This window comes from Lissotriton vulgaris, chromosome 9 (genome assembly GCF_964263255.1).
Source record: "Lissotriton vulgaris chromosome 9, aLisVul1.2, whole genome shotgun sequence".
In the NCBI taxonomy this organism is placed as follows: domain Eukaryota; kingdom Metazoa; phylum Chordata; class Amphibia; order Caudata; family Salamandridae; genus Lissotriton; species Lissotriton vulgaris.
In genome coordinates, this window is record NC_141697.1 from 933,684,389 (window position 1) to 933,711,152 (window position 26,764).

General features: G+C 47.5%; 1 protein-coding gene across 1 annotated transcript in view; it reads right to left on the minus strand.

The window, feature by feature from the left end:
• RNF123 (ring finger protein 123) overlaps positions 1-26,764 on the minus strand; it is a 2,099,603-nt gene that overhangs the window by 1,492,741 nt on the left and 580,098 nt on the right. The window contains exon 16 of the mRNA XM_086938772.1: positions 14,546-14,663. Within this exon, the coding sequence (XP_086794898.1) occupies positions 14,546-14,663 (118 nt within the window). The remainder of the gene's footprint in view (positions 1-14,545; positions 14,664-26,764) is intronic.

Sequence of the window (26,764 nt, forward strand, 5' to 3'; positions counted from 1 at the left end):
TTTCGTGTGGCCCATTTCTGTAGCACTCAACCGAGACACTGGTGCTGGTGTTACCAGGTCAATGATTCTTATGTCATCAACTTTAAAAGGCCCAAAGGCAATGGCTCCACATCTAGACGTCTCTAGCAGTTACTGAACACACAGGTCTGTCTATCTTGCTGCCTGTTTGTACCCTATTCAGAAAAAAAAGGTTACAGGTGGACCCACTGGCTTGAATATTCCCCTTTTAAATTCAGAGCTACAGAAGAAGGAATACCCTTTACCAGAGAATGTGCCAGCCCTTACAATCCTCCCTCAGTGACTTTCGGCTTGCACCAAAAGGTTAAATACGAATCCTACCTGCATAACTGGGAGAGACCAAAAGCTGTAGCACAGTAACAGACTGTTAGGTGAAAGAGTGAGTCGCTCCAAAACTTTATTGTTCAGTACGCTGCCTGTTGTGCCCTATTTTAAGAATTCTCTCTTGCCCTCGTTCATTGTGCTTTTGAGTAAACTGACTCTTTCGGCAATTTTTAGGTTTTCTCATTCCCTCATGTACTGAACATTTATTTTTCAGTACGCTTTACTCTATTCTAAAGATTTTCTTTCCTTCAACCATTGAAACGGTATCTTTTACAGTTCTGCTGTTTTAACGATTCTCTTTTACTCGGGCACTGAAACAGTGTTTTTCAGTGCGCATGTTCTAACTATATTCGCTTTCCTGCCCTTGGTTTCTTCCAGTGTTACTACATCCAGTGTCGCAGCTCATAGCCTGATTTGATGCCATTAGCCTGCCTTTAGTTCATGTTTCGCCTTCAGCTTTGTGTTGGGTCACATGCGCTTACCTTCTGTTGAATGGGTGAGATGGGTTGCGTCAGTTCCCTTTTACAGCCTTAGACTTTCGAGATCAAAAGTGAAATGTGCATTTATTGTTATGTTATGTTATGTTATACTGCATTTCTAAAGCGCTCAGCTACTCAGAGTATCCCGGCGCAGCTACCCTAAACCCCCACCACCAGCTGAACAGAAAAATGGGCTTAAAATAGTAATGTTTTTAGGTTCTTTTTGAAGACAGCCGGATCTGCAATCCTCCTAAGAGCAAGAGGAAGCTCATTCCAAGCTAAACCAGCCTTACGGGTGAAAGAGCAGCCCCCTAGCCTCTGGCGTAAAAAGCGCGGGTTCTGAATAACTAGTTGGTCCGAAGACCGCAAGGTCCTGGAAGGAATATAAAAGGAAAAGCGCTTCTGTAGATATAGTGGGCCCAATCCATACAAGGCCCGATGGACAATCAACAGCATTTTAAATTTCAAACGGGCCTCGACAGGGAGCCAGTGAAGGTAGCGGAGAAGGACCCGCACGCTCTGCCTGGAAGAAAGACCACGTAGGAGATGCGCAGCCGCATTTTGAACTACCTGTAATTTTTTTATCAGATAGCCTGGACATCCCTCTAAAAGCGCGTTGGAGTAGTCCAGCCGGGAGAGGATCAATGCCCGGACTACGGTTTCTTTAGCCTCATCCGGCAGAAGGGGGAGGAATTTGCGCAGGGTTTTAAGTATGCCAAAACAGATCCCTGTGAGTTTTTTGACATGTGTCGCAAAATTCAAATTTTCCTCGAACCAGACACCCAAGTTTTTTGTAAGATACTTGTCTGATTAGGGAGGTGGAAAGTCAGTAGGCCACAGTCTGGATCGGAAACTCCCAGGAAAAGCTCTAAACAGGAGCACCTCCGACTTTTCCTTATTGCACTTAAGTTGTGCATTGGCCAACCAGCGAAACACCGCGGAGAGACAGCGCTGAGCCGTGTTGACCGAGTCCTCGCCCCTTCTCCAGGTAAACAATAACTGCGTGTCATCCGCATAGACAATCACCCTTGCCCCCAGTGACTCCGCCAGATAGACCAGGGGAGTCACAAAGATGTTAAACAAAAGGGGGCTAAGGGAGGAGCCCTGAGGGACACCAGTGGAGAGAGGGGAGGGGGACGAGGCAAACGGAGGGAGCCAGACTTGCTGTGACCTATCCTCCAAAAAGGATTACAGCCAGCTCCACGCCGAACCCGCAATGCCGATGTCAGTAAGTCGATCCAGGAGGAGGGAGTGGGGTACCGTGTCGAATGCCGCAGAGAGATATAGCATCACCAGAGCTGCTCTCCCGCCAGCATCCAAACAGTCCCTGATAGACTGAGGGAAACATTGACAGCAAAAAGGAGATGAAACGGTTTGAAGATAGAGAACATGAGAGAAGGAAAGAGGATTGAATGAGACAGATGCATGTGTAGACAAATGAAGCAAAGATTTGATGAGAAGGCATAGAGTGACGGGCATGAACTGAGAACAAACTCAAAGGTAGAGAGTATGCAATATGGCATTTAAATTAATCAGAGGATATCGGAGCAGTCAGTACTTCAGACAGAAAGTTTCGTACCTCTATTGCCCTATCTATAAAGATACAACTTTTGAGTCACCTTGTCCTCTGTGACCTCCATGTAAATATTCTGAAAAAAAGTGACATTGCCAGCTCTGCCTTGCATCCCCTTCCATCAGATAGAGTGGTAACACCTTTTTTTTAAATTGTATGAAGAAACTGCAAGACTGTGGAATTATGGGAAATAAACTATCATGCCCTGCTCTGGAGCTAGAATAACCAAATTAGTAAGGATTTCCAATGTTAATTCCCCAGGGATGGTTGCAGGTTGTGTTACCTAGTAGGCTACATGCATCCATAAAATGAAACTATTTTAACCAAATGGTTAAAGGTTCCGTTCTTGGTGGATTCAGTCAACATTTTATACTGCGAGGTCAATAACACAAGTATCTCACTGAGTTGGACAACAAAACATATATGTTACAAGCATCTAGACTAGAGCATGCTGCCAAGGTTACAAAGCAGATGCTGTAGGAATGGATGTCTATCGTTCCCTGCCCATGTTTGAAAGTTGCGCTTCTACCTCTGCCTTTTTTAATTCAGACAAGTTGCAATTTCTTTATTTCTTGTTATTACCGCCCTCTGTTCAAGCTTCATGCAATCCCCCTTTCTGAGGGTTTTATCAAGAGCGAGAAGAGGTTTAGAAAATGCTATTCTGAAGGTTAAAAATAATAGCTCCAGCTCCACCAATTTTGTGCCTACAGACCATTTTGATGGCAATCATGTTCTAAATATTCAATGGCCCAAGCATTAACATAAATGTCCTGTTAGAAGAGTCCCTTTGTGAACTACGTGAAATCCCTCACAAGCTGGAATGCAACCAACTGACGTTTGGAAGTGCATTCCCGCTTTCCCATGATTCTCTCCGTGCACCCAGACACTTCCTATACCTAGTCTCAACTTTTTCCAAATCCACATTTCCAGAACTTTCACTCTTATAACAAATCTTTCCCTCTACTTTTATTGCAGCCATTTCCTGATTCTGTGTACTCCAGCATTGTCCTTCCTCCCTATGCAGTCCAGTAGAGCCTTTACTTGCTGTTCCCTCCAACATACCCAAACTTGCTTTTTCATGGACTCCAACATTTCCCCGACTGAGAGTGAACATATTTCTCAAAATCTGTCCTCTGCAGCATTTCTATTTCCTTACTGAATCTGCACTAAAGCAATTCCCCACTTTTTTGCACCTGTGAAGACTGCTACAACCTGACTTTCGACAGGACTGGGATTAGAACACAGCTAAATTAAATTAAATTAACACCAGAGATGTTCAAATTATGTTACATATGGCGACATTAGCTATATGAGATTGACAACAGACTAACGTCAGTATAAGATGTTTTGTCTACTGTGTCAAAAAGGATATATGACAAGGCACAGTGTGTCAAGCGTATCCACTCATCAAATGCAGTCGAACAGCCATCTAACAGACCACCACTAACACAAAATATTTTGCTTAGTGTGGTACATGTGATGGGCCATAATGCTCATCACAAATAACCTGATGATTTCTACACTTTGAAAGCCCACATAAATCAAGTAGTCGCCACCACATTATTAATATACTGGCATTAACACCAGTTTTATTGTCAACTATGGGATATGTGATACAGTATATTCTACATCACATCATGGGTGTCCATCATAGTTCTCAATGTCTTATGACACTCATTTTTCACCACTATTGGACACGTTTTGCAGTATAAGAATACGTTTTGGTATCGTTCATTCTTGTAGATACTCCATGTCACCCCAGATTCCTCAACTTTTGACTGTCCCCAGGTGCTAGCTTAGATTGAGAAAAGTCTGCAATAGCTCTCACATGCCAGCACATGGCACCACCGGCCTCAGACCTCAATTTCGCCCTTTCTCTGGACCTGGCTAAATGTAGCCACATAAAGATGCCTCAACTGTGCGCTGTGGTCATTTTATCATTGACATTTTCTGCACTCTCAGACGTAGAGCGATTGTCAAATTAAGGAAATGACCAGGGTTCAATATCTTATGCAAGACATTATTACCTATGGAAAGTCCATTCCTCAGAACTCAAAGAAGGGCGGGTTTAGTGAGGAATCGGAGATTTGATAGTGTGTCCACCACAAAGAGTATTACTGGAGATAAATAACTTGCTTTTCTGAGGGATACTTCTACCTGGAGATGTCTTACTGTTTGAATTAATACCAAAGAAGCAAGGTGGTGGGTCTAAGAGTTGGACTTTCCAACAAGTCCTACAAGACCAAGATAACGAAAGAGCCCCTTCCCGAGTCAATACACTAATACCAAGTATAATTACGTGGAGAGCTGGCTCATGCCATCCTTTGCCCAAATAGACCAGGTGATGTCCACCGACAAATGGAAAGATGGGGGCTGCCTGATGCTGTCTGACCTTTATCCGGATAATACATTTATTACGTATCAAGAGGCGGTGAGTCATTTTGAGCTGGGATCGGGGCAGTTTCTGCAGTAAGCAAAGATAGCGGCGACGGCGGAACATCTATGGCCCTCGTTCCCGGAAGCCCCGGAGCACACTCACACCCTGGTCACGATGCTCGCCATGGCTGGGGGACGAAAGTTTGTGATTCACCTTTATAGGGCGCTTCAGGAGGATAAGCAGAATAGTTCCCTAAAAATAGAAGATACTTGGCAGCGGGTGTGTCCGCAGGAGATTACGCCTCGAGACTGGGAAAAGATACACAAAGGGGTCTGGAAGGTGTCAGTATGCAACCGCTTTATACAAATTCAATACAACATAATACATACGACCTATCTCTCACCCAAGCGGCATCATGCCATTGATAAATCCAGGGACTCACTGCCCCAGATGTCATAGTGGTACGGCGGATTTCCCGCATATGGGGTGGCTGTGCCCAAAGATCATGGACTTCTGTCAGAGGGTCCTAGAGGACCTGGCCAGGATAACGGGGTGGGTACTTGACCAGGACCCGCATGCTTGCCTACTGGGCTTGATTCCGCTAGATCCTAAGCGCAAGACGAGTAGGAGGTTCCTGGTTCTGGGACTAGTTATAGCCAAAAGGCAATCCATTGGCTGACGCAACAGGGGCCACTAGTGGCGAAGTGGAGGACAGATCTGAGTGAGTGGGCACTGGCAGAGGAAGTGCATATGCGTAACACTTGGAGCGATCACAAACTACCGGAAGTGCTGCTGGCGTGGGGAACAATGAAACAAGAGATAGCGAGACACTCCACATAATCCACTCAAGCAAATGAGGAACAGGTGCCTTCTACCGGGGGGAGGCCCCAGAGAGCAGAGTCCAAGAGACCCAGTATAGCTGATATGTAGTGCAGACCTTGAGGTACCCAGACCCGGCGGGGGAGGGGGGGGTGGTGGGGGGGTTAGGGATGGGGTGGGGTTTGGGGGGAATGGGTAAGGGGTACGGGTGGCCAGTTACAGTTATGTTGAGGGAACGTTCATAAAACTGTGTAGGAAGCCAGAACAAGAGTCTCCTCCTCTGTCCAGTTCTGTGGTCCAAAACGTGATTTGTATTGATATCAAATCGTGTTTCACCTTGGCTGAGGTGACAGAGACTGCTGCTGATTATTGTATGTAATCTGTTGACATGGAGGAACACCTAATAAAGAAATAAAAAATAATAATAATTACGTGGAGACGCCTACAGACACTTCACAGATGTTCAACAAGGAACACCTGTTGCTAAAGCCCTAGTAGTCACCTTTGTCATGGTGGAATGTGCACGAAGGCCTTCAGGGGGATCCTTCTTGGCTAAAAGCATAGGACAGCTTGATGCATAGGACAACCAACCTTGAAGGTCAGGTTTTGGTTTGCTTTCTCTTTCTTCAAACCTACACAATCAACAAAGCTTTGATTGTCCACCTGATGCTCCCTAGTACTCTCAAAATTAGAAAATATTGGCATGCATAGGATTGAACTGGTGCAGCCTCTTCTCCTTAGCGAGATGTGGCAGAAAGGAGAACATTATAGACTGTCACACATGAAAAGGAAACTGCACCTGCAGAAGAAGGGATGGCTGCACAAGTCCAAAGCACTAGCTTGCCAGTAAAAAAGGTGAACAGATAATGCTTGCAACTTACTGATGCGGAGTACAGATGTGAAGTCAGTACACAATACAGTCTTTAGAGTCAAAAGTCTCAAAGTGCCACTTTGCACAGGATCAAAAGATGTAAAAGTGAGAAGGATAAGATTCAAATGAAAGTCCCATAGCAGCATAATAAAGAGAGTAGGGGGTAACAAATAAGAGAGACCTTTAAAGAAATACATCACAACGGGTTACTTGAATAACCAGGGCTGATCACGCAAAAACGGAAGGTAGAACGGTCTAATAAATATCTTTCAACAGTGCCTACAGCAAAGCATTGCTGCGAGGATAAAACAAAAGAACAGCACCTACCTATTTTCACACCGGGTGATGAACTTATACCAATAGCAATACTATACAAACTTTGAAAGACCAGCAAGCAGTCAGAATAACGATGACCAAATTTGGCAGAACATCAAAACTTCTCAGTCAATCTCTACACTGGGAGATGTAGCATGTGGTGGTTTAGATGTAGAAATCAGCTCTGCTGTAATTTGTGATTATTAACAATGTAGATCTTCTTCAGGTAGTTCCAGGGAGTCTTGGAACAAGCAAAATAATTTTGTCTTTTACACATATTATGAGCTTATCAATACAGAATATGATCCTTTCATACGTTTACCCATTACATCCTAATGAATATCATGTGCATCAGTGTATACATCACTCATTTGCTCTACCCTTCTCGATTGTGCAAGTGATTGAATATCTAAGTGTACATGACATGAAAATATTAACACTTTGGCAACTAGAAAGAAAACAAAACATTTCACAAAGGCATTATGCATCAATTGTTCAAGGTAGTACACAGATCAATGGTACTAGTGAACATATTAATCAATAAGCTTAAAGAACCCACGCACTATGAGCCCCAGGCAAAGTATGCAACATTTCCCTTCCCCTAGGCAGTATACGGATCAACCTTTTCAGGTGTTATATGCATCTTTTGCCCCATGCTCTTTGTGCATCAGTGGTACCAGAGTATACTTATTGGTGAGCTGGGGGACAATAAGCATCACTGATTCCAGGCACTATACCCATCAGTGGTCACAGATGGTTCATTATCAAAGGCTTTAAAACGTACATTCATCGTTGAACATGCCATGTGTGCTCCAAAATTCCGATAAGAAAAATGTCTTCCAATAGACAGCATATGCAACAATGGTATAAGACAGTAAATGTGTCAAAAGGCTCAGACATCATATATTCATCCTTTGCTGCATGCAGCTTATGCTTCAATAGTCAAAGACTTCTTATTGCCTTATGGTCTAAAGGCAACATACCCATCTATGGCCTCAGGCAGCACATTTATCAATGGCCCTTAGTAGTGTATTCATTGTTGGCATCAAGCAATGCATTCATTCAAATCTCAGGAAGATGTAGGCAACATTAGTCCCAATCTGTGTGTAGATCATTATCCCAAGACTGCATGCATTGGTTGAAAAGGAACTAAGGGGCAGATATATGAATAACTGGTTGCAACTTGCAACCAGTACCTTTGCAACTGGTACTTTTGCTACCAGTAAAGAGTTGTATTAACCGACCTATGTAATAATAGGTTTGAAATTCCAATTCAGAGTGGGACGTAATCCAACCGACCTCATGAATATTAATGAGACAGGTCACAACTTGAATCATACTACTATTGGTGGCCATCAAAGGGGTGGTAGCCTGCTAGGGCAAGCAGACCAGGTCTTTTTTCACCTTTTAATAGTGTAAACTTTTTTTTTTATGTTGTCCATTTTTAGGTCGAGGACTCCGTCGCACTGCTGTAAGCAGTGTGGGCGGAGATCTGAAGATTTAATGTTTTTTAGTAAGGGGGCTTGAACCCGCCCCATTTCTCCATTGGCTGGCTTCCTAAACGGAGGCCAGCCATTGGAGGAGAGGGGCGTCATTTGGTTCAAGCCCAGTCTTTTTCGGATTCGGGGGCGTTTAAGCTTCTTTCTATTTACTTTCTATCCTCTTCCCATTGGCTGGAATTTTACCTTCCAGCCAATGGGAAGAGGAGAAACGTGGACGTGTGAAGGCACCTCTCCTGCTTTTTGTGAATGCACATGCAGTTTATCTTGTTTCTCTTTGAATGCACTGTAGATTGTGATTTTTCGGACTCTTCTGCACACACTCGTACTTTGACTGAAAATACTCCCTTGCTGTCATGCACGGACTGCCTCACACCCCCTGCAAGGACTCCTCCGCTCCCCCTCCCCCCTACATTAATTGTCCTCGTTCGGCCTCTCCCTCCCTGCTCGCTCTCTCGCTCTGCCCTCCCTCCGCCTCCTACCTTCACCTACTAATCCTGACCTTTTCTGGAAATCTTCAAACCGTTTTTACAAGGATGTTTAAAACGGTGTGATGTATTTCTGTGCTCTCCCAAAAAGTAATTGGAAGTGATACGGAGTCCTCCTCAGCCCCATCCCTTCCTGCCGGCAGCAGCCCCAACCACCCACTGACAGAGCTGGGAAACGGACCCAGCTCCAGCCTCCCCGCAGTGCGCAGAAGATATCTGGAGAAAGCCAACTCCGCACCTGTCTCCCCTGTTGTGTTTATGTGCAGCGGTTGACTCCGTACCTGGCAATCCTCATTTCACTTTGTGCCTGCCACCACATGCGCACGCTTCCTGCTGGCGGGGCATAGGCACCTCTTCCCTGGCACAGTGAGTTTATTGTCCCTTAGGCCATGCGGGGGGGGGGGGGGGGGGGGCACCACATACCTCGCTGGTATCAAAGGCTTAGTAACTTTGTCTGATCACTTCGGAGCAACCGCAGGCCGCACGATAATTTCTCCCTTCTTCACCCCCCACCGCAGCAGCCTCTCACAGGTCATCCGCTATGCGGGGTGGGGGGCAGGAGCTGCTGCCGCAGTTTGCGGGGCATGGCGCAGGGGCTTTTTTTTTCACTATTCGGTGCCCCATTTAGGGTTCTCACCTTCTCTCCGGTGGCTGCGCCAGCACTGCAGATGCGGAGTGGGCTCCTGCTGACCACATGCGATTTGGGGCCAACTTTATTCCACTGGTGGGGGTATACTCTCGCTGCACTGCCCTGAACTCACAGGCTCACCTCACAGGCACCGGGTTTTGCAGATTGATTCCATGCGGTGGGGTCTCCCGCTCATCTTTCTTCACCCCGGGGCTCTTCACATGCCCCGCGGGTCTTCCGACGATGTCTTCACCATCGGCAGTGGGTGCCCTCAACACGGGCAGCACATCTTCCCCTTTCACACCACCTCCACCAACAGCGGTTGCACACGCGGGCAAATCCCACCCTCATCGCCAGTGTTATGTTCTGGGCCCTAGGCCCACATGCTGTGTAAAAAAGGACACAGACACCATAATGTGGTACTAACAATTAGCCTCGAGCACGTGCACTCGGGCTCTTTTATTTGCGGGGTCACCTGACTGGTGACGCCAATGTTGGATGGGTTAGGGGGTGTATGTGTGGGCCAGCCCTCGGCGGAGTGGCTGGCAGAAACACTAGACTGTGTCCAGCAGGAAACAACATCCCCCAAACCAGCGCCCCCTTTTAATACAGTCCTTTATCCCCTCACGCGTCCTACCAACCCGGGGCATATTTTTTGTATGTTTATTGCGCTGTGGCAAAAAACACTCCAGTGTTAGCTGCACTCTGGGGCACTCTGATGTGGGGCATTTGCGCGGCCAGCCTCCCCTGAAGGTCTCCCGCAGCCCCTACCGCCATCGGGACGATGAGGCAAACTCTGGCATCAGTGCGAGGAGACATCTTTGGGACGGGACGCCAAGTGAACAGCCCAAAGATGAACAGCACGGAGAAAGAGAACGCCCGCAACGAGGTCAACCTGCAGGAGCCGAAGGTAGGTTCATCGCCGTGCCGGCAGAGGGCGCCTCAGGTGCCGGGTATGTACACAACGGGCCAGCTTTGGTATGTGCGCTCGTCTGTTTCTTCTCGGCGCTATGTGACTTTTACTCTGAAATGTTTATAGAGGGGGAGTGGTCCACTGATGGGAAGATAAGGAGCTTTGGGCAGGACAGGGCAAAGTTCAGGTGAAAGTTCGTGGAAGGCAGGAAAAGCGAAATGCAGGCTCACCGACCAACCAGCGTGCCAAGTTTGTGTGTTGTCCAACAGATGTGTGTTGCAGCTTTTGGGAGCACATCACACCAGATTCTGCGGACTTTGAAAAGTGATGTGTAAGAAAGCACATTGTTTGTCGTAGTTCAAGCGCTGTTTCTATGTCTCGGCGGGGGTTGTTATTTTCTTCCAAATCCCAGAATAAATAGCTAGCAGTATACAGCTGTGCCTCCACGCTGCGAGACACTGCTTGCCACGTAACTCGACAAATCTTTGGGCGTCATTGAAAATTGTGAACGCAAATTCCATTGTCAGGCTGGGTTTGAAAGTTGCAAATTCTGTGCATAATATTTATTTCCACCGTCAATTTGAACGTTTGACAAGATGGCAGTGTGATAAATTCCACCTTTCGTAAATATATGCCCTGATGCAAGTTTTACAAAAGTAGTACCTCGCAGTAGGGAGAAAAAGTCGGAATTACACCACAGCAGCTACATTTTTGATTTTCTTCCCTTGAAAAGTTAATGTTCTCCTTAACTTTCCATTGCCTCCCGATCCGGTTTCCAACAATGAAGAACCACTATCGAGTTTAGGAGTGACTGCGGGAATGTAAAACACACTGTTCACACCACAGCCGACTCACCTGGTCACGGACGAAGGCTTAGGGTACCATGCAGTTTATGTGACTAGGTCCTCTGCTGTGAACTCTTCCTGGTTCTACAATACCTTTCATAGCTCCTGAAAAAACATCAAGCCATACTCTTAACTCGGCTTGGCACTGGACCAAAAGCAGCTGGAACCGGGAGAAGTGCTTAATTTGTAAAATAATGAGTGCTAGGGCTCTCCTCAGGAGGCCACTACAGCTTGCACCACCCTGGCTGTGCTTGCTCTCCTGCCCCCTGGCTGTGCTTGCTCCCCTGCCCTCTAGCTGTGCTTGCTCCCCTGCCCCCTGGCTGTGCTTGCTCCCCTGCCCCCTGGCTGTGCTTGCTCTCCTGCCCCCTGGCTGTGCTTGCTCCCCTGCCCCCTGGCTGTGCTTGCTCCCTTGCCCCCTGGCTGTGCTTGCTCCCCTGCCCGTGCTTGCTCTCCTGCCCCCTGGCTGTGCTTGCTCTCCTGCCCCCTGGCTGTGCTTGCTCCACTGCCCCCTGGCTGTGCTTGCTCCACTGCCCCCTGGCTGTGCTTGCTCCCCTGCCCCCTGGCTGTGTCATCAGCCGGGAGTATTTAAACTGGTCCGGTGAAGCTATTCGTCCCCCATCCTTCCTGCCGTGACGTCTTGGCTCTTGCAGACATGCTGACAGTCTCATACCGGTAAGCCTACTTAGGGAACATCTTTGGCTCGGCTGGTGGTATTTTACTAGGTACTGGCGCCACAAGGGAATGTCCACCTTACCTAATTCTAGCTGAATATTTCTTGGTTAAGAACGGTGCTACAAGGAGAAGAGAACCACACTCCCTCTTCTAGGTTAGGCAAGAGCCACAGAATACTTAGTACTCCTTAGCACACGTTTTGTATTGTAGTTCGAGCAATATACATGTGTTTCCACCATACATCAGTCATACATTCATAAATGATTTAGATCCTTTTTATACAGGGTTGTCGTTGGTGTTGTTTTATTTCTGGAGACGTCACAGCCAACACGTGTTTCGTCGTTAGGGATTGTAACCCTCGACTTTCTCAAGGCTATTCTCCGAAATGTTGTTCTTTATTTGTTGAGGTGATAATTCCAACCCTCAAAAGGGTTCTGTTTGGGGACTTTGCTCGTGGTGTGCAATTCATCAAGTTGCTTCAAGTTCCGTCCCCGCTGCCGTATCTATGGTGCACCATAGATACGGTAGCGGGGACGGAACTTTGAGCACGAGGGCAACAGCGAAAGCTGTCCAATTGAATACCGATACTCCGGTTACAACTTGATGAATTGCACACCACGAGCAAAGAGCTCCCAAACAGAACCCTTTTGAGGGTTGGAATTATTACCTCAACAAATAAAGAACGACATTTCGGAGAATAGCCTTGAGAAAGTCGAGGGTTACAATCCCTAACGACGAAACACGTGTTGGCTGTGACGTCTCCAGAAATAAAACAACACCAACGACAACCCTGTATAAAAAGGATCTAAATCATTTATGAATGTATAACTGATGTATGGTGGAAACACATGTATATTGCTCGAACTACAGTACAAAACGTGTGCTAAGGAGTACTAACTACTTAGGGAACATGTTGCTTTGTTTTGCTTGATGCCTGGATTTTCTAGTCTTTGATGAATTGTGTCGGGTATAATGTCTCTTGCCTGAGCGGCTACCATGTGTATGTATTTCCAAGGGGGAGATGGGCTATACTTTAACTCAGGAACATTGCCTTGATTTCATACTTGATGGGTGAGACTCGAGGCTTAATGAGGAGGGCCTAGCCATATGGTCATTACATATATCTATCAGTGATGGCATTATGCCTTTAGTTAGCAGAAGCTTGGATCATAAGTGGCTCTGTCTGTGTGTGGCTCTGTCTGTGTGTGTGGCTCTGTCTGTGTGTGGCTCTGTGTGTGTCTGTGTGGCTCTGTGTGTGTGTGTGTGGCTGTGTGTGTGTGTGTGGCTCTGTGTGGCTCTGTGTGGATAGCTTTTTTTGTTGGTGGCTCTGTCTGTGTGAGGGTGGCTCTGTGTAGGTGGCTCTATGTGAATGACTGTGTGGGTGGCTCTATGTGTGTGTGGGTGGCTTTGTGTTTGGCTCTGTGTGGGTGTGAATGCAATAGGTCATGCATTTGCGAGCGATTAAGCTATTGGCATTGTAAATGACAATGCCATTTATTTAACGATTAAGTTATTGGCATTGTAAATAACAATGCCATTTATTTATGATTTTAAAAAAATGATGAGCAATGCCAATAGCTCTACATTTAATAATGCCGAGACAATTGCATTGTAAATGCTTGTTCTTAATGGTTTACATGATCCTTTAACTCTGATAATGGTTACCAGATTGGCACACAAGTGGGCTTCTTTTATTTTCATTTTTCCACCAATGTTGTATGTTTGCCTTTGTAAGCAAATAAAGTAAAATTCTACTTTATTGTTTATGTATACAATTTAAACTTAAGCCTGCATTTAAAAAGTTGACTTTTAATTTTAAGTTTACTGACTAATAACAAAGGAATCGTATATATTTTTTAAAGCATAAAACTGTGAAACCGATCGTTTTTAACCATACAAATGCTTTGTACAGTTGGCCCGAACTGAGGCACCATTCAATGTAGGCACCTCTACCCCCCAGAGACTTTGATTTCAAGCAGGATGTGAAATAACTGTTGAAGACATCAACACTATTGGATGTTTCCTATCCTGGGGGCCTAAGGCAGCCAAATAGTGTGAACACAAAAATCAATAAAAACAAAAGAAACAACATTGTGTGCTTTAGAATCTCACTAAACTCCACCAAAAAATATTGTGGTAAGACAGAACCATGCATTCCTTGGCCTCAACTGTCCTAGTTGTCATTACTGGAAAAATACGAGGCCTAAAAACATTTTCGAATCCAGGAGCTGGCACGCATTCCAATAAGCAGGAGGCATGTGCGTCCTATGCACTGAACCAACCCAGAGTATGTAAAAAATGAAATGACCAAAATTTACAGTAATATATGTATGCTAAGTAATTTAGTAAAGAACTATATTTAAGTGGCTGCACCTCCTATCACTGTTGGCAGAACAAACAATAAACATGTTTTTAAAAACTTAGGCAACACTACCCAAGTAATTTGCCAGAAGCCAGACATGATCGGAATCTCTAAGACTACGTCAATCTTCAAAATCATCAATATTCAATAAGCAATCAATCGCCCTCTCTCACCTCCACATGTTGATAGCTTTCTTGAGATGCTCCTATGAACCACTGGTCCAGGTTGATGCCACAAGAAAATGCACACGGTCTTACAAGCTTTTAACTTTTATGAGCTCACAGTTGCACACTAGCGATCTTAGACCAAGGAAAGTGGTCACTTATCCTCAAAGAAGGCATCACAGAATCTCTAACTTGTACCTCTTTGTTAAAGCGGTGTGGCCACCACGTAGTTGGAATAAGTTCCTGGAGCCCAGCTTCCTCCACTCGCAGGGGGCTTTTGATGTAGAAGAATACCACGGATCGGAGCACATCAAATCTGTCCAAGTGTTAAGGTGCCACAGCCCAGAAGAGACGGACTTCACTCATAAACAGCATTTGTAAAGAGATATGCCTTGAATGTGCTAATGCATGAAAACAGAATTCGTGAATGTCTAGGTCTGCATATGTTAGCAATGTAAAGCTAGACCCGTTGGCTTTAATAACTTGTGTATCAAATGCAGTTATAGGAAAGTGGATTCAGCACTAAATTGCTTACCGTAAATCACATTAGCACCCAGAATAAAAAAGAATTACAAATTCAGAATGACGATACATGGATTAATGCTGCAGTACTCGTACAAGGCATTGTTTAATTACTTCATAATACTTGTTTTGTATGGGTGGTTGTTAATAGTCAGAATAACAAACTGGGGAAGAAACTTGCTATGAATGCTTTACCGTCAACTAATGTAGCAGCTGTATATTCATGGTTCAAACACTAAAGGATCATTTGCTAGCTACCATGGAGCTTTTTGTAGCATCTTTTGGCTCAGGGTGTAACGGTACTTCTAACTACCATGCTGACTACTTTTAAGGACATTTGTCTAGGTTGTGAACTCATTCTACAAAGTATGGATAAATACTTCGCATAAGCTGTCATTTACAAGTACCAGAATTCCCGCCACTCATGCCTGACATGGATCAGGTTGAAAGCTCTGTGGGTTCTGAATTGTAACTAGAGACTTTTGCCTAATGGGACTGCCCTAGCACACAGACTATTTTATTGAACACCTCACCCCTGGTGTGTTCTCTGAAAGACTTGCAATCTGTCAGATTGTGCTGACAGAACACAAACGGGACACTACTTGGCGAAAATAAATACACACGCCCTGTTATTCCCTCTTTGGGTTGCCCAAGCAAGCAGCATTCTCGCTCTCCCTGTGCACCAGTTAACACAAGTTGTGTGTGATAGTAAACAAAATTTATGCATTTTACAATATAGGAGGCAGAGGTATGCAGTGCATTATGGATATGCACTGTGGTAAAACACATTGGATCCATGAAAAATCGCTCTGGACACATCATCCGGTGAGTATCTCTACACCGAGCACATAACCGCCTTCACCCATCACCCATCACAAAACACCACTGGCTCAAAAAGACATTCGAGAACCATCAATAACCATAGCGTCCAGCACCTTCCGAGTAGGCCTAAAATCTGCTATGCAAAAGCTGGAGCTCTAGCGCCACCTTCTGTCGGCTTGGGGAAAAGCACCTCGATGTTGGACGCTGAGAAACAATGAATGGAGCAAGCACTGGTAAATTCAATAGGTTTCGCCTATGTGATTTATAATAATAAGCTGTTTTTTGTTATAAGTTGTAGCTTGATGAATAGTTGTGCAATATAAGTTACTGAAAGTCTGTTCAAGGGTTTGTGTTGACATCAAGGCTATGTAAACTTCCAAGAATAGAACGTTAAGCAAATAACGCACAGGGAAGGCTGAAGGAAGTTCGGCACTGATCCACGTCGGAGAAAGTTACTTTGGGGAGAAAAGGGAGTGGCAGAGTGGTGCCAGGGGCTTGCTGCGGCTCATTTGGTTCTAAAGAACAAATTACTTACCTTCGGTAACGATATATCTGCAAGAAACATTAGTTAGTTAGATTCCTTACCTTAGAATAACCCCCAGGCGTCAGAGTGGATCCGGAAAATTTTGCGTAGCAGTACCCTTGCGCGTCGTAGGCGTCGTCTGCGGCTCCGTGTTCGTCGTTGGTGGCTCCGCGTCCGTCGTCGGCGCCGGGATGACATCATCGGAGTACTTAGACGCCGCCCTCTTACGCTGACGTCAGTTGTTATACACAGCTTTTCCGCGCCAGAAACGCAGAGCCAGGATAAAAACCGACACCGGTGCCATGAAACTAAAGCCCTGAAAGGGATGACATTAACCCTAGATATCGGTTCGCAGAACGGGGAGGATGGGTGGGGCGGTAATGAATCTAACTAATGTTTCTTACAGATATATCGTTACCGAAGGCAAGTAACTTGTTCCTCTGAAAGAAACACGTTAGTTAGATTCCTTACCTTAGAATAGATACCCCAGCAATACCAACCCCGGTGGTGGGTCTGCGAACCAAGATCACACCAGAAAGTCCTGGAGAACGGAACGGCCAAAGAAGCCATCTCTCCGGACTTGGCTGTCCAGGCAGTAGTGTTTTGCGAACGTGTGCAGCGAGGCCCACGTAGCCGTCTGACAGATGTCCTGCAAGGGGACTCCCCGATCCAGGGGAGTAGAAGCCGCCGTGGCCCGAGTGGAATGGGCCCTCAGCCCAACAGGAGGCTCCTTCTTCGCCAAGGAGTAGCAAATCTTGATACACAAGACGACCCACCGAGAGATGGTTCATTTGTGCACCGCCCGTCCCTTCTTAGCGCCCACGTAACCAACAAAGAGTTGGTCATCCACCCGGAACTGGCGTGTGCGATCCAGATAGTATGAGAGCGCACGTTTTGGGTCCAGACGGTGGAGCCTCTCTTCCTCTTTCGAGGGATGCGGAGGCGGAAAGAAGGTGGGCAAGGTGATGGACTGCCCGATGTGGAAGGCTGTGACTACCTTGGGCAGGAAAGAGGGTTGCGTCCGCAACACAACTTTGTCCGGATGGACAGAAAGGAAAGGAGGTTGTGAAGAAAGGGCCTGGAGCTCACTCCCTCTCCTGGCAGAGGTGATGGCAACCAGGAATGCAGTCTTCAGAGTGAGAAGACGAAGAGGACAGTTATGAAGTGGCTCAAAAGGAGCGCACATCAGATAGGTCAGAACAAGGTTTAAGTCCCACTGCGGCATCACGAAAGGAACAGGGGGAAACATATGAGTGATGCCCTTCAAGAACCTATTTACAACGGGGGACTTGAACAAAGAGGTCTGATCAGGTAGTCTTAAGGAGGCAGAAATGGCAGAAAGGTAGCCCTTAATAGTGCCCAGAGCAGAGCCCTGCTGGGTAAGAGAAAGAAGGAAGAGGCGAACCTCAGAAAGGGGGGAAGAGAGTGGATCCACAGCCTTTGCTGTGCACCATACCACAAATTTGTTCCACCTGCAGGCGTATACCGATTTTGTGGAGGGACGCCTGGCTGCCAGAATTACATCGCAGACTTCAGGAGGCAAGTCAAATGGCCTCAACTATCGCCGCTAAATCTCCACGCATGGAGGTGGAGACTGGACAGGTTTGGGTGGAGGACCGTCCCCTGCTGCGACAGAAGGTCCTCCTGAAGAGGCAGACGAATTGGGGGATCGACTGACATGCTGAGTAGCTCGGGATACCAGTATCTTCTCCCAGTCCTGAGTAACAAAGATGACTTGGGCCCGGTCGCGCCTGATCTTCTTTAGCACTCTGGGCAGAAGTGGTATAGGCGGAAAGGCGTACAACAGCAACTTGCGACGAAAAGCGTCTCCGAGCGAGTGCCGCCTTGGAAATTCCAACGTGCAGAATTGATGACATTGCGCATTCTCTTCTGTGGAGAATAGATCTAACCAAGGCTCTCCCCACTGCTGAAAGAGACCTTGCGCCACGTCCTAGTTCAGACGCCATTCGTGATCCATCATGCACCGCCGGCTGAGTTCGTTCGCCCTGGCGTTCAGGGAACCCGCCAGGTGTTGAACCACCAGGGACACGCCCTGATGTTCCAGCCACTGCCAGAGGCGCAGAGCCTCCTGGCATAGGGTCCACCACCCCACCCCGCCCTGTTTGTTGGAGTACCACATGGCGGTGGTGTTGTCCGTGAACACCTGCACCACACTTCCCTGGACAAAGGGAAGGAATACCTTCAGTGCAAGCCGGACCGCCCGCAGCTCCTGAAGGTTGATGTGGAGCCGGGACTCCGCCGGAGACCAGAGTCCTCTGATCTCCGCCTCTCCCATGTGGCCTTCCAGCCCAGGAGGGACGCATCCGTCACAACTACGTGCTCCGGTTGGGGAAGGGAGAGGGATCTGCCCCTGACCCAATCGCGGTCCGTGAGCCACCACTGCAACTGTCTTGCAGTGCCCTCCGAGATTTGGACATGGTCGGACAGGTTGCCCTGATGCTGGGCCCACTGAAACTTAAGGTCCTACTGCAGAGCCCGCATCCGCCACCTGGCGTGATGCACCAGAAGGATGCAGGAGGCCATCAGCCCCAGAAGCCGCAACGTCAACATGACCGAGACCCGGGATAAAGGCTGAAAGATCGGAATCAGAGCCTGAATATCCCGAACCCGCTGTTCGGGAGGATAAACCTGAAACTGCACCGAAACCAGAACCGCTCCGATGAAGAGGAGCTTTTGAGAGGGACACAGGTGTGACTTCGGCACATTGATGGAAAACCCCAGCAAGTGCAGGAGGTCGGCCGAAGTCTGGAGGTGGCTGACGACTGTCTGGGGCGAGCCCGCCTTCAACAACCAGCCGTCGAGGTAGGGGAAGACTGACACCCCTAACCTGCGCAAATGAGCTGCGACCACCGCCATCACCTCCGTGAACACCCGTGGGGCGCTGGTAAGGCCAAAGGGGAGCACGGTGAACTGGAAGTGTTCGTGGCCTACCATGAACCGCAGGTAACGCCGGTGGGCTGGCAGGTCGGGGATGTGGAAATACGCGTCCTGCAAGTCCAACGCTACCACATCCAGTCTCCGGGGTCCAGGGCAGCTAAGACCTGGGCCAGAGTCATCATCTTGAACTTCTCCTTCCGGAGGAAGCTGTTGACGTTCCGTAGGTCCAAGATAGGGCGTAGGCCCCCTTTGCCCTTCTTGGGAACCAGAAAGTATTGGGAATAGCAACCACACCCTACTTCTGGCCCAGGAACGCGCTCAATGGCCCCCTTGGCTAAGAGGGCCGACATTTCCTCTTGCAGAAGTTGCACGCGATCCCCAACACGCGGTGGTACTGTGGTGGCATGGCTGTAGGGGTCGCCTCGAAGGGGAGGGAGTAGCCCCTTCGGACAATTTGCAGCACCCACCTGTCCGAAGTGATGGTGCGCCAGTGGAGCAGGTGATTGCGGACCCTGCCCCCCACTGGCGTCAAATGGGCCTTAAAGCTCAGACTAGGAGTGCTTTGAGGCGGATGCTGAGGGGTGGATGTGGACTGGCCGCGCCGTTGTCCCCTGGCACCGCCACTGCAGTTACCACGTCCGCCGCCGCGCTGGATGTTAGACTGTGGCCCGTGGTTGGCAGGACGTGAAGGGGCGCCCCTTCCTTGGCCACGAAAGGAGCGAAAGGCAGACTGCTACTGACGCTGGCCCAAGAGGCCCAAGGACTTGGCCGTAGCCCTGGAGTCCTTGAAGAGTTCAAGCGCATGATCTGCCTTGCCACCAAAGAGGTGCCTGGCATAAAAACGGCATGTCCATGAGGGTGTTCTGGACATCGGCCGAGAAGTTGGCGGACCTCAGCCAGGCGTGGCGGCGAACCACCACCGTCGTTGACAACGCCCTGCCCAGTGAGTCCGTGGTATCCAGCCCACATCGTATGGAATACCGAGCTGCGTCTCGTCCCTCCGTGAGGGCTTGAGCGAGCTTTGCCCGGGCCTCCTCTGGGCACTATGGCAGCACCGCCGCAACCGTATCCCACAGAGAGTGGGTATAACGGCCCAAAAGGCAAGCGGTGTTGACTGACCGCAACCCACAACTGAGGGATGAGAACAGTTTCTTACCAAACTGTTCATACCTTTTGGATTCCAGATCTGGGGGTGCAGTCGGGAATGCGGATTGGGAAGTAGAGCCCTGGATAACCAGGCTCTCGGGGGTGGGGTGGGTGGACAGGAAGCTAGGGTCGCCCGGAGCTGGGTGGTGGCGCCTGGCGACGTTCCTATCTACAGGGGGCCTGTAGCGGGCCTGGACCAGGTGCCCAACAGGACGTCCATGAGAGCCTCGTTAAACGGTGGCAGAGGCTCTGGAAAGCCTGTCTGCAGTTTAAGGACCTCAGTGAGGATGTTAGACCTCACAGTAGCGACGGGGAGCGTAAGCTCCAAGGCCTTGGCTGCCCATGTCAGCACCACACTATAAGCAGCCCCCTCCTCCGTAGCCACGGTAGGAGGAGAGACAAAGCCAGTGTCAGGGGAGGTATCAAGACCACTGGCCTCCCCTAGCTCCTCTGTGTAGTCCTAAAAGGACTGACACTCACGTGTCAGAGGGTCCTCAGACCCCTCCCAATCCCCCTCGTCCTCCATCTCCTGAAATTCAGGGACAAAGGATGGAGCCGGATCAAAGAAGAAATGGTCTTTAGCCGGCGTTGAATGCAGCGTCGGTCGACGCCGGTCCGACGCAAGATCCGGACCGAGGGAGGGATCAGGGGCGGCGCCATGCGGGGACGGCGCTGGGTGCGACACCCTGGGGGTCGACGCCGGCGGGGTCGTGAGGTCAACCAGCGGCGACCCGGATCCGGAACCGGATCCAGCGGGAGCCTGCGGTGTAGGGACCGAAGTCGCCGACGGCGCCTGGGCGGAAGCACTTGGCCCACCTGGACTCCCAGTCGGGGCCGCGGGGCCCAGAGGCACCCCGGGTCCCGACGGAGGAGAGAGGGACCTCATGGCCATGAGAAAGGCGTCGCGTTCAGCCCAGGGACCGGTGGGTATGGAGCTGGTCGCGGCGCCTGCAGCTCCGGTGGAGCCTCGGAGGCGGTGTCGCCCGAACCCCGGCTGCTTCGTGCGAGCATCGAGGGGAGTCGGAAGAGCGATGATGTCTCTTCGACTTCTTGTGCCTCTTACCTGAGGACTTGGAGCCCGACGAATGGTGTCGACTCCTTAATTTTCGATGACTGGGGCCGACTGCCGGAGCTCGAGGCGCTTACGGGACTGCTCCAGTCTAGCCTTCGACGTTAAGGCCCGGCAGTCGGGGCACGACCGGTCATCGTGGTAAGCCCCAAGGCAATACAGGCACCGGCGGTGGGGATCGGTAACCAACATCAGTCGGGCGCAGTCGGTACAGGGCTTGAACCCGGGCATCCCTACTGGCACCGAGAGTCGTGAAGACTTGAGAAGAGATCAAAAATGATCAAAAAAGTTTAGTCAAAAAGTGACTAAGGTACTGCTTTCTCCGGACCTGTGCTTGCTGGCGCGGAAAAAAGAAGAACTGACGTCAGCGCGTGGTGGCGGCTTCTAAGTACTCCGACGACGTCATCCCGGCGCCAACGACGCCAGATGCGGAGCCAAAGACGACGCCTACCGACACTCAAGGGTACTGCTACGCGAAATTTTCTGAATCAAGTCTGATGCCTGGGGGTTATTCGAAGGTAAGGAATCTAACTAACGTGTTTCTTTAGGAAAGATCTCTCAACGGCCTGCGTCTATCACCACCCCTGGGAAAGATTTATAGTCCCATAATGTCAGTGGTGGAGCTGAGTTATGAGGAGGTTTAGGTCTGTGAAAGGAACGGCAGGTAGCCGGTACGTGAGACATTCAGGAAAGGGACAGGGAGTCAGACTGCCTTCTTGTAGAGAATGGAGTTCCGTTAAAAACAAGCATCATCCGGAAATTTGAAGGAAACCAATTTCCTTCAGTCGGATGGCACAGTAGACATTACTGTTGTGCCGGTCTTGGGGAATCCTTCAGCACACAGGGGATTCTGCAACACAAAGGAATATGGATGTGGATGCCTGCTGGCCCCTGGGGCAACAGAGAGAGCACAAGTAACACGGGAGCCTGCAAGGAGGTCCCTACTTGTGCCCTGGGGGAACGGTGGAGTGCGTGCTAGATTGGAGTGTGAAATTGACCCAGATACATTTGGTATAAGCAGCGATTGATCCCTTCAGTAATTGGGCAGCACTGCAGAGGCAAAACAAGTAGTGTGGAAGTAGTTAACAAGCAATACTTGCAGATGTTAGACACAGCGCAAGTGATGCCTAGGCTTGACCTAAAAAACGTCCCACCAAGCAGATGAGAACAGTATTTGTGCCTTGAGACCCGGATAAGAGAAACACACCAGATAAACAGGAAATAGTATGCTACAGCCAATAGAAATTGAGGAAAAGTAAGTGGCAAGCACAAGAACACATGAAAAGCAAGGGGGCGGGATATAAGCCCCTTTTAAGATTAATATATCATTCCACTGAGGGGCCAGTCACAGAACATGAGTACTAACACAAATGCACACCAACAGAAAGCCACAGCGGACAGCTGCTTCAATTTTGATTTACCAATCCAAGATGGCTGCCACCATTTGAACGAGTAAGTTGAAAACAAATGAATGTAAAAGCACCAATTGAGAGAAAAAAAAGCAGTATGTGTTGCAGGAATCAGAGTAATAAAAGAGCGCATGGTGGTAGGAAGAAGAAAAGCAGCACACGGAGGGCAGTGAGAGAGAAGTACAACAGGGAACACAGCAGGAGGACACAGGTGAGAGAGAAAAACACGAAGGGTGGGTAAGACAAGCACACAGGCCTGAGAAAGCAGTGCGGGGAGAGAAACACATGAACAAGAAAGAGAACCACTGAGTAGGAGGGCAGAGAGAAGAACACAAGGAAGAGAGCCAGAAAACACATGCACTCATGAAGTGGTTAAGCAAAAAGAAATGTGACAGCAGTGTAGGGGGCAGAAAAGCATACAGATGAGGGAGAGCAACATGGAGCGGGGGGAGAAACAAGAATATGAGGAAGACAGCTGGAAAACACATGCTCTCTTGTGTAGCGAGTAAGCAAAAAGACAAAAGTAGCTCCCTAAACGTGAGCAGTTGAAAGGACACAAAAGTAGAGGATATGCCTCAGGGGAGGGACAAACACAATAGACAAGGCAAACTACTGAATAAGAAATGGGCAAATGCTTACTAATGGTAAGCAATGGAGGGGCTGCAAACCCCTCTATGTTCTTGGTAAGCCCACAATAGGTCTTTTGGAATAAGACAGTTTAAGCTGTCTAGTAGGTTTGACCTAAAAAGGCTTTTAAAAGAAAATATTGACCTTTCTTCAGTCTGTTGCCATCTCATACCCACTTGATGTACCTCTGCATTACGAAAATTAAAATGTAGGATATGATAAAATGATCTAGTCCGCAAAAATCTTTTTTTTTGGTTATCAACATTTTACAGCAAGTTTAAATAGCGTTTCTTTCACATTTCATATAACCTGTGTTTAATTTTCTGATCAATATTTGCACTTTTGGCATGTTTACTTCCAAATCCTAGAGTGCATAAGCCTCCCCAGAAATTATGTTTGTGTGTACAAAATCTGTCAGAAAGAAATGCAGTAAAAGTAATAGCATTTGGTGGTGCCGAGCCCCAGAAAGCTCCTCAGATGCTACTCAACCACCAAGCGGAATACATGATGCTATAAATGATGCTGCAAGCTCCCCTTCCTTTGTTGGGGCCGCATTACAGTCGCCCTGCAACCTGCATCACATACAACAGCCCCTCTTGTCATTGTACCATGGAAGTGACTGCAGGCAGGCTCATTTGACTGTTCATACTGACTCATCTCGATGAGCACTCCAAGTAAATAAGCTAAACAGCAAAATATATTAAATTCTGGCGCATGAAACACCAATCACTGAATGGCTATTCTGTGGGATATTCCAAAATGTGATTGATAGTGCAAAGAAAGCACCAGCCTAGAGGGCTGTCCCAAATCGCCCTCTCTAAGGACTGTACTTTATTTTTATCATAGAATGATCTCAGTACATCTGACAAACCTTACAAAGCACACCCTGGACCTTAATAACAATGAAATAGTCTCTTTGAAATGGCTTTGAAAAACACTGCAAGAATGGAAAATAAAATCTAAACGAAGTGTGGAAACCTACAGCATGTAAAAGTAATAGAGAGCAAAAGAACTGCAAAAGGATAGGACTCCTTAATGCATCAAGAGCTGGGGGAATAGGTGACAATTTAGGTAAGGAAATGGATTTATGTGCATTTATTGATTCAAAAACACTCCTAGAAAAATAAATAGCATAACACTGTTTTAATCAGATAAAGTACGTTAATGAGGTTTAATTTACACAGATAGTCAAGACTGTTAGGCCATGCAATCAATCGCAGAATACTTAATGGAAACAACTGTGATATCCCTTTTTTGTTTAAAAAAATGGATACAAACATTTTGTTGTAGTGCAAAAATATTATCAAAATACTGTGTCATAAAGTTACTTATCTATAGTAACACTCTTTTTGGTGGTTACCCTATCTAACCACAGATTCCTCACCTTTAGAATAATCCAGGCACCAGACTGGATAGAGAAGAATTAAGACAACATTGCTCCCCTGTGCCGGTTGGTGAAGTCGTGGGGCTCTGTGTTGACGTTAGGGCACCCAAGTGACGAACAGAGCTGCATTATATAAGACCTTTCTCTACATGCAGAGGTAAGTTTCTAGCTTGGCTCTGTCCACACTCTTGGAGGCAGAGCCAAACAATAACGAGAGGAATAAGTGTGTAGATTCCTAAATTGAGAGACTTTTAGTGTGGAGAAGAAACAATTCCACAGAAGAACATTTTCACCCAGCCCCCATCCACTCAGAGGGCCATACACTGGATGGGATATTATCAAATAGTCCCTCCATAGCAGTCACAGATATTCTTCCCCTAGCATGGTCAGATCATAAGGGTATATTCTTTTCTATTAGCCCTCCACAGTCACAAAAAGTGGCCAGAGCGTCAGCATCAGGGATCCTCAAGTTCAGATCATGCAGCAAGATCAATTCACATAACCTCAACAGAACCCTGTTAGAAACACGTCCCACAACGAATATAGTAGATGACGATGCGGAGATAACTACCGTACCTGTAAATACACTATTTGGATAAAGGAGGACATGGACCTCCTAGCACTGGAAAAAAAGCAGAAACACCGGCGCAGCACCCCATCTGAACACTGGTTCTCGAGACCTTAAGATCACAGAAACAGACTTGTAGGAGACTGGAGTGAAATTGGAGATCCAATTATGATTCTGCAGACAGAGTGACCTATAAAAAAGACATTGCTGAATATAAATCTCTGATACACAGGGAGAAAATCAAACACTTCACCGAAAAGATTTTGTTGACTGGAAATTCAGCCAAAGAACTTTTTCAGACGATAACAAAATTATCAAAAATGACAACAAAAGAGGCCAGTACACCGAAGAAAACTTTATGTGACACCCTGGTCAGCTTCTTTCAAGATAAAGTCACAGAGGTTTTTGATTCCTTCAATCAAAACCATAAGGAAGTACGTGCTGCCCCTGTGAATTACTCTCCCAAAATTCTCGATAGGTTCTACCCCCTTGACAGAGAGCAGGTTATGAAACTCATTACAGCTTGTAAATCAGGATCTCGACTAGACCCCTGTCCCCCCCAAAATCATACATTTAGCTCCTAAGATGTTCGAGGAACAATTCAAGCAAATCCTTAATAAAGTGCTTAACACAGGACACATTTCCACTGATTGGAAGAGGGCATCTATTCTCCACATACTGAAAAACAGTAACCAGGAGCCCCTGGAACCCAGTAGTTATAGACCCATCTCCAGGCTTTCCTTCCCAGCCAAAATACTTGAAAAGGCACTAAACATCGAGCTGATGGCCTGTATTGATAATAATAATCTGCTGGATCCTTCACAATACGGTTTCAGAAAGGCGCATAGCACAGAAACTGCTTTGCATGCCGCCTCCGAAGAGATCAGATGGCCCTTGGATAAAGGTGATCAAGCCGTCCTGATATTACTTGATCTCTCGGTGGCATTTGACACGGTTAACCACACAATTTTGATTAACCGGCTAAGGGATATGAGAATGAGAGGAGTTGCCTTAACCCTATTGCAAGACTTCTTAACAAACAGAAGAAACCAAGTTTCATTAGGCAACTGTACATCTGAGCAATTTAGTTTGCCATGTGGCGTGCCGCAGGTCTCCTCATTAAGCCCCAACATTTTCAACTTGTACGTTGTCCCCCTGGTTAAATTGAAAAAATCCTTGGGGTTTTTGGTAGTGTCTTACGCCGATGACACACAAATTGTGGTGTCTATCCCCAAAGACTCTAAAGAGCCTAAAGCTAAACTCTGCAAAACAGAGGTGCTACTTTGTCGGAAACAATAGATCTGCTTGGTCACCTAGCTGGTGGCCCCAGAAAAGGGGACCCTTGCCTACACCAGCAATAAAAGAAAGAAACTTAGGAGTCATTTTAGATGAGAAGCTCCATTTTGATTATCAAGTAAAAGCTCTATCTTAGCCAGTATTTTACACACT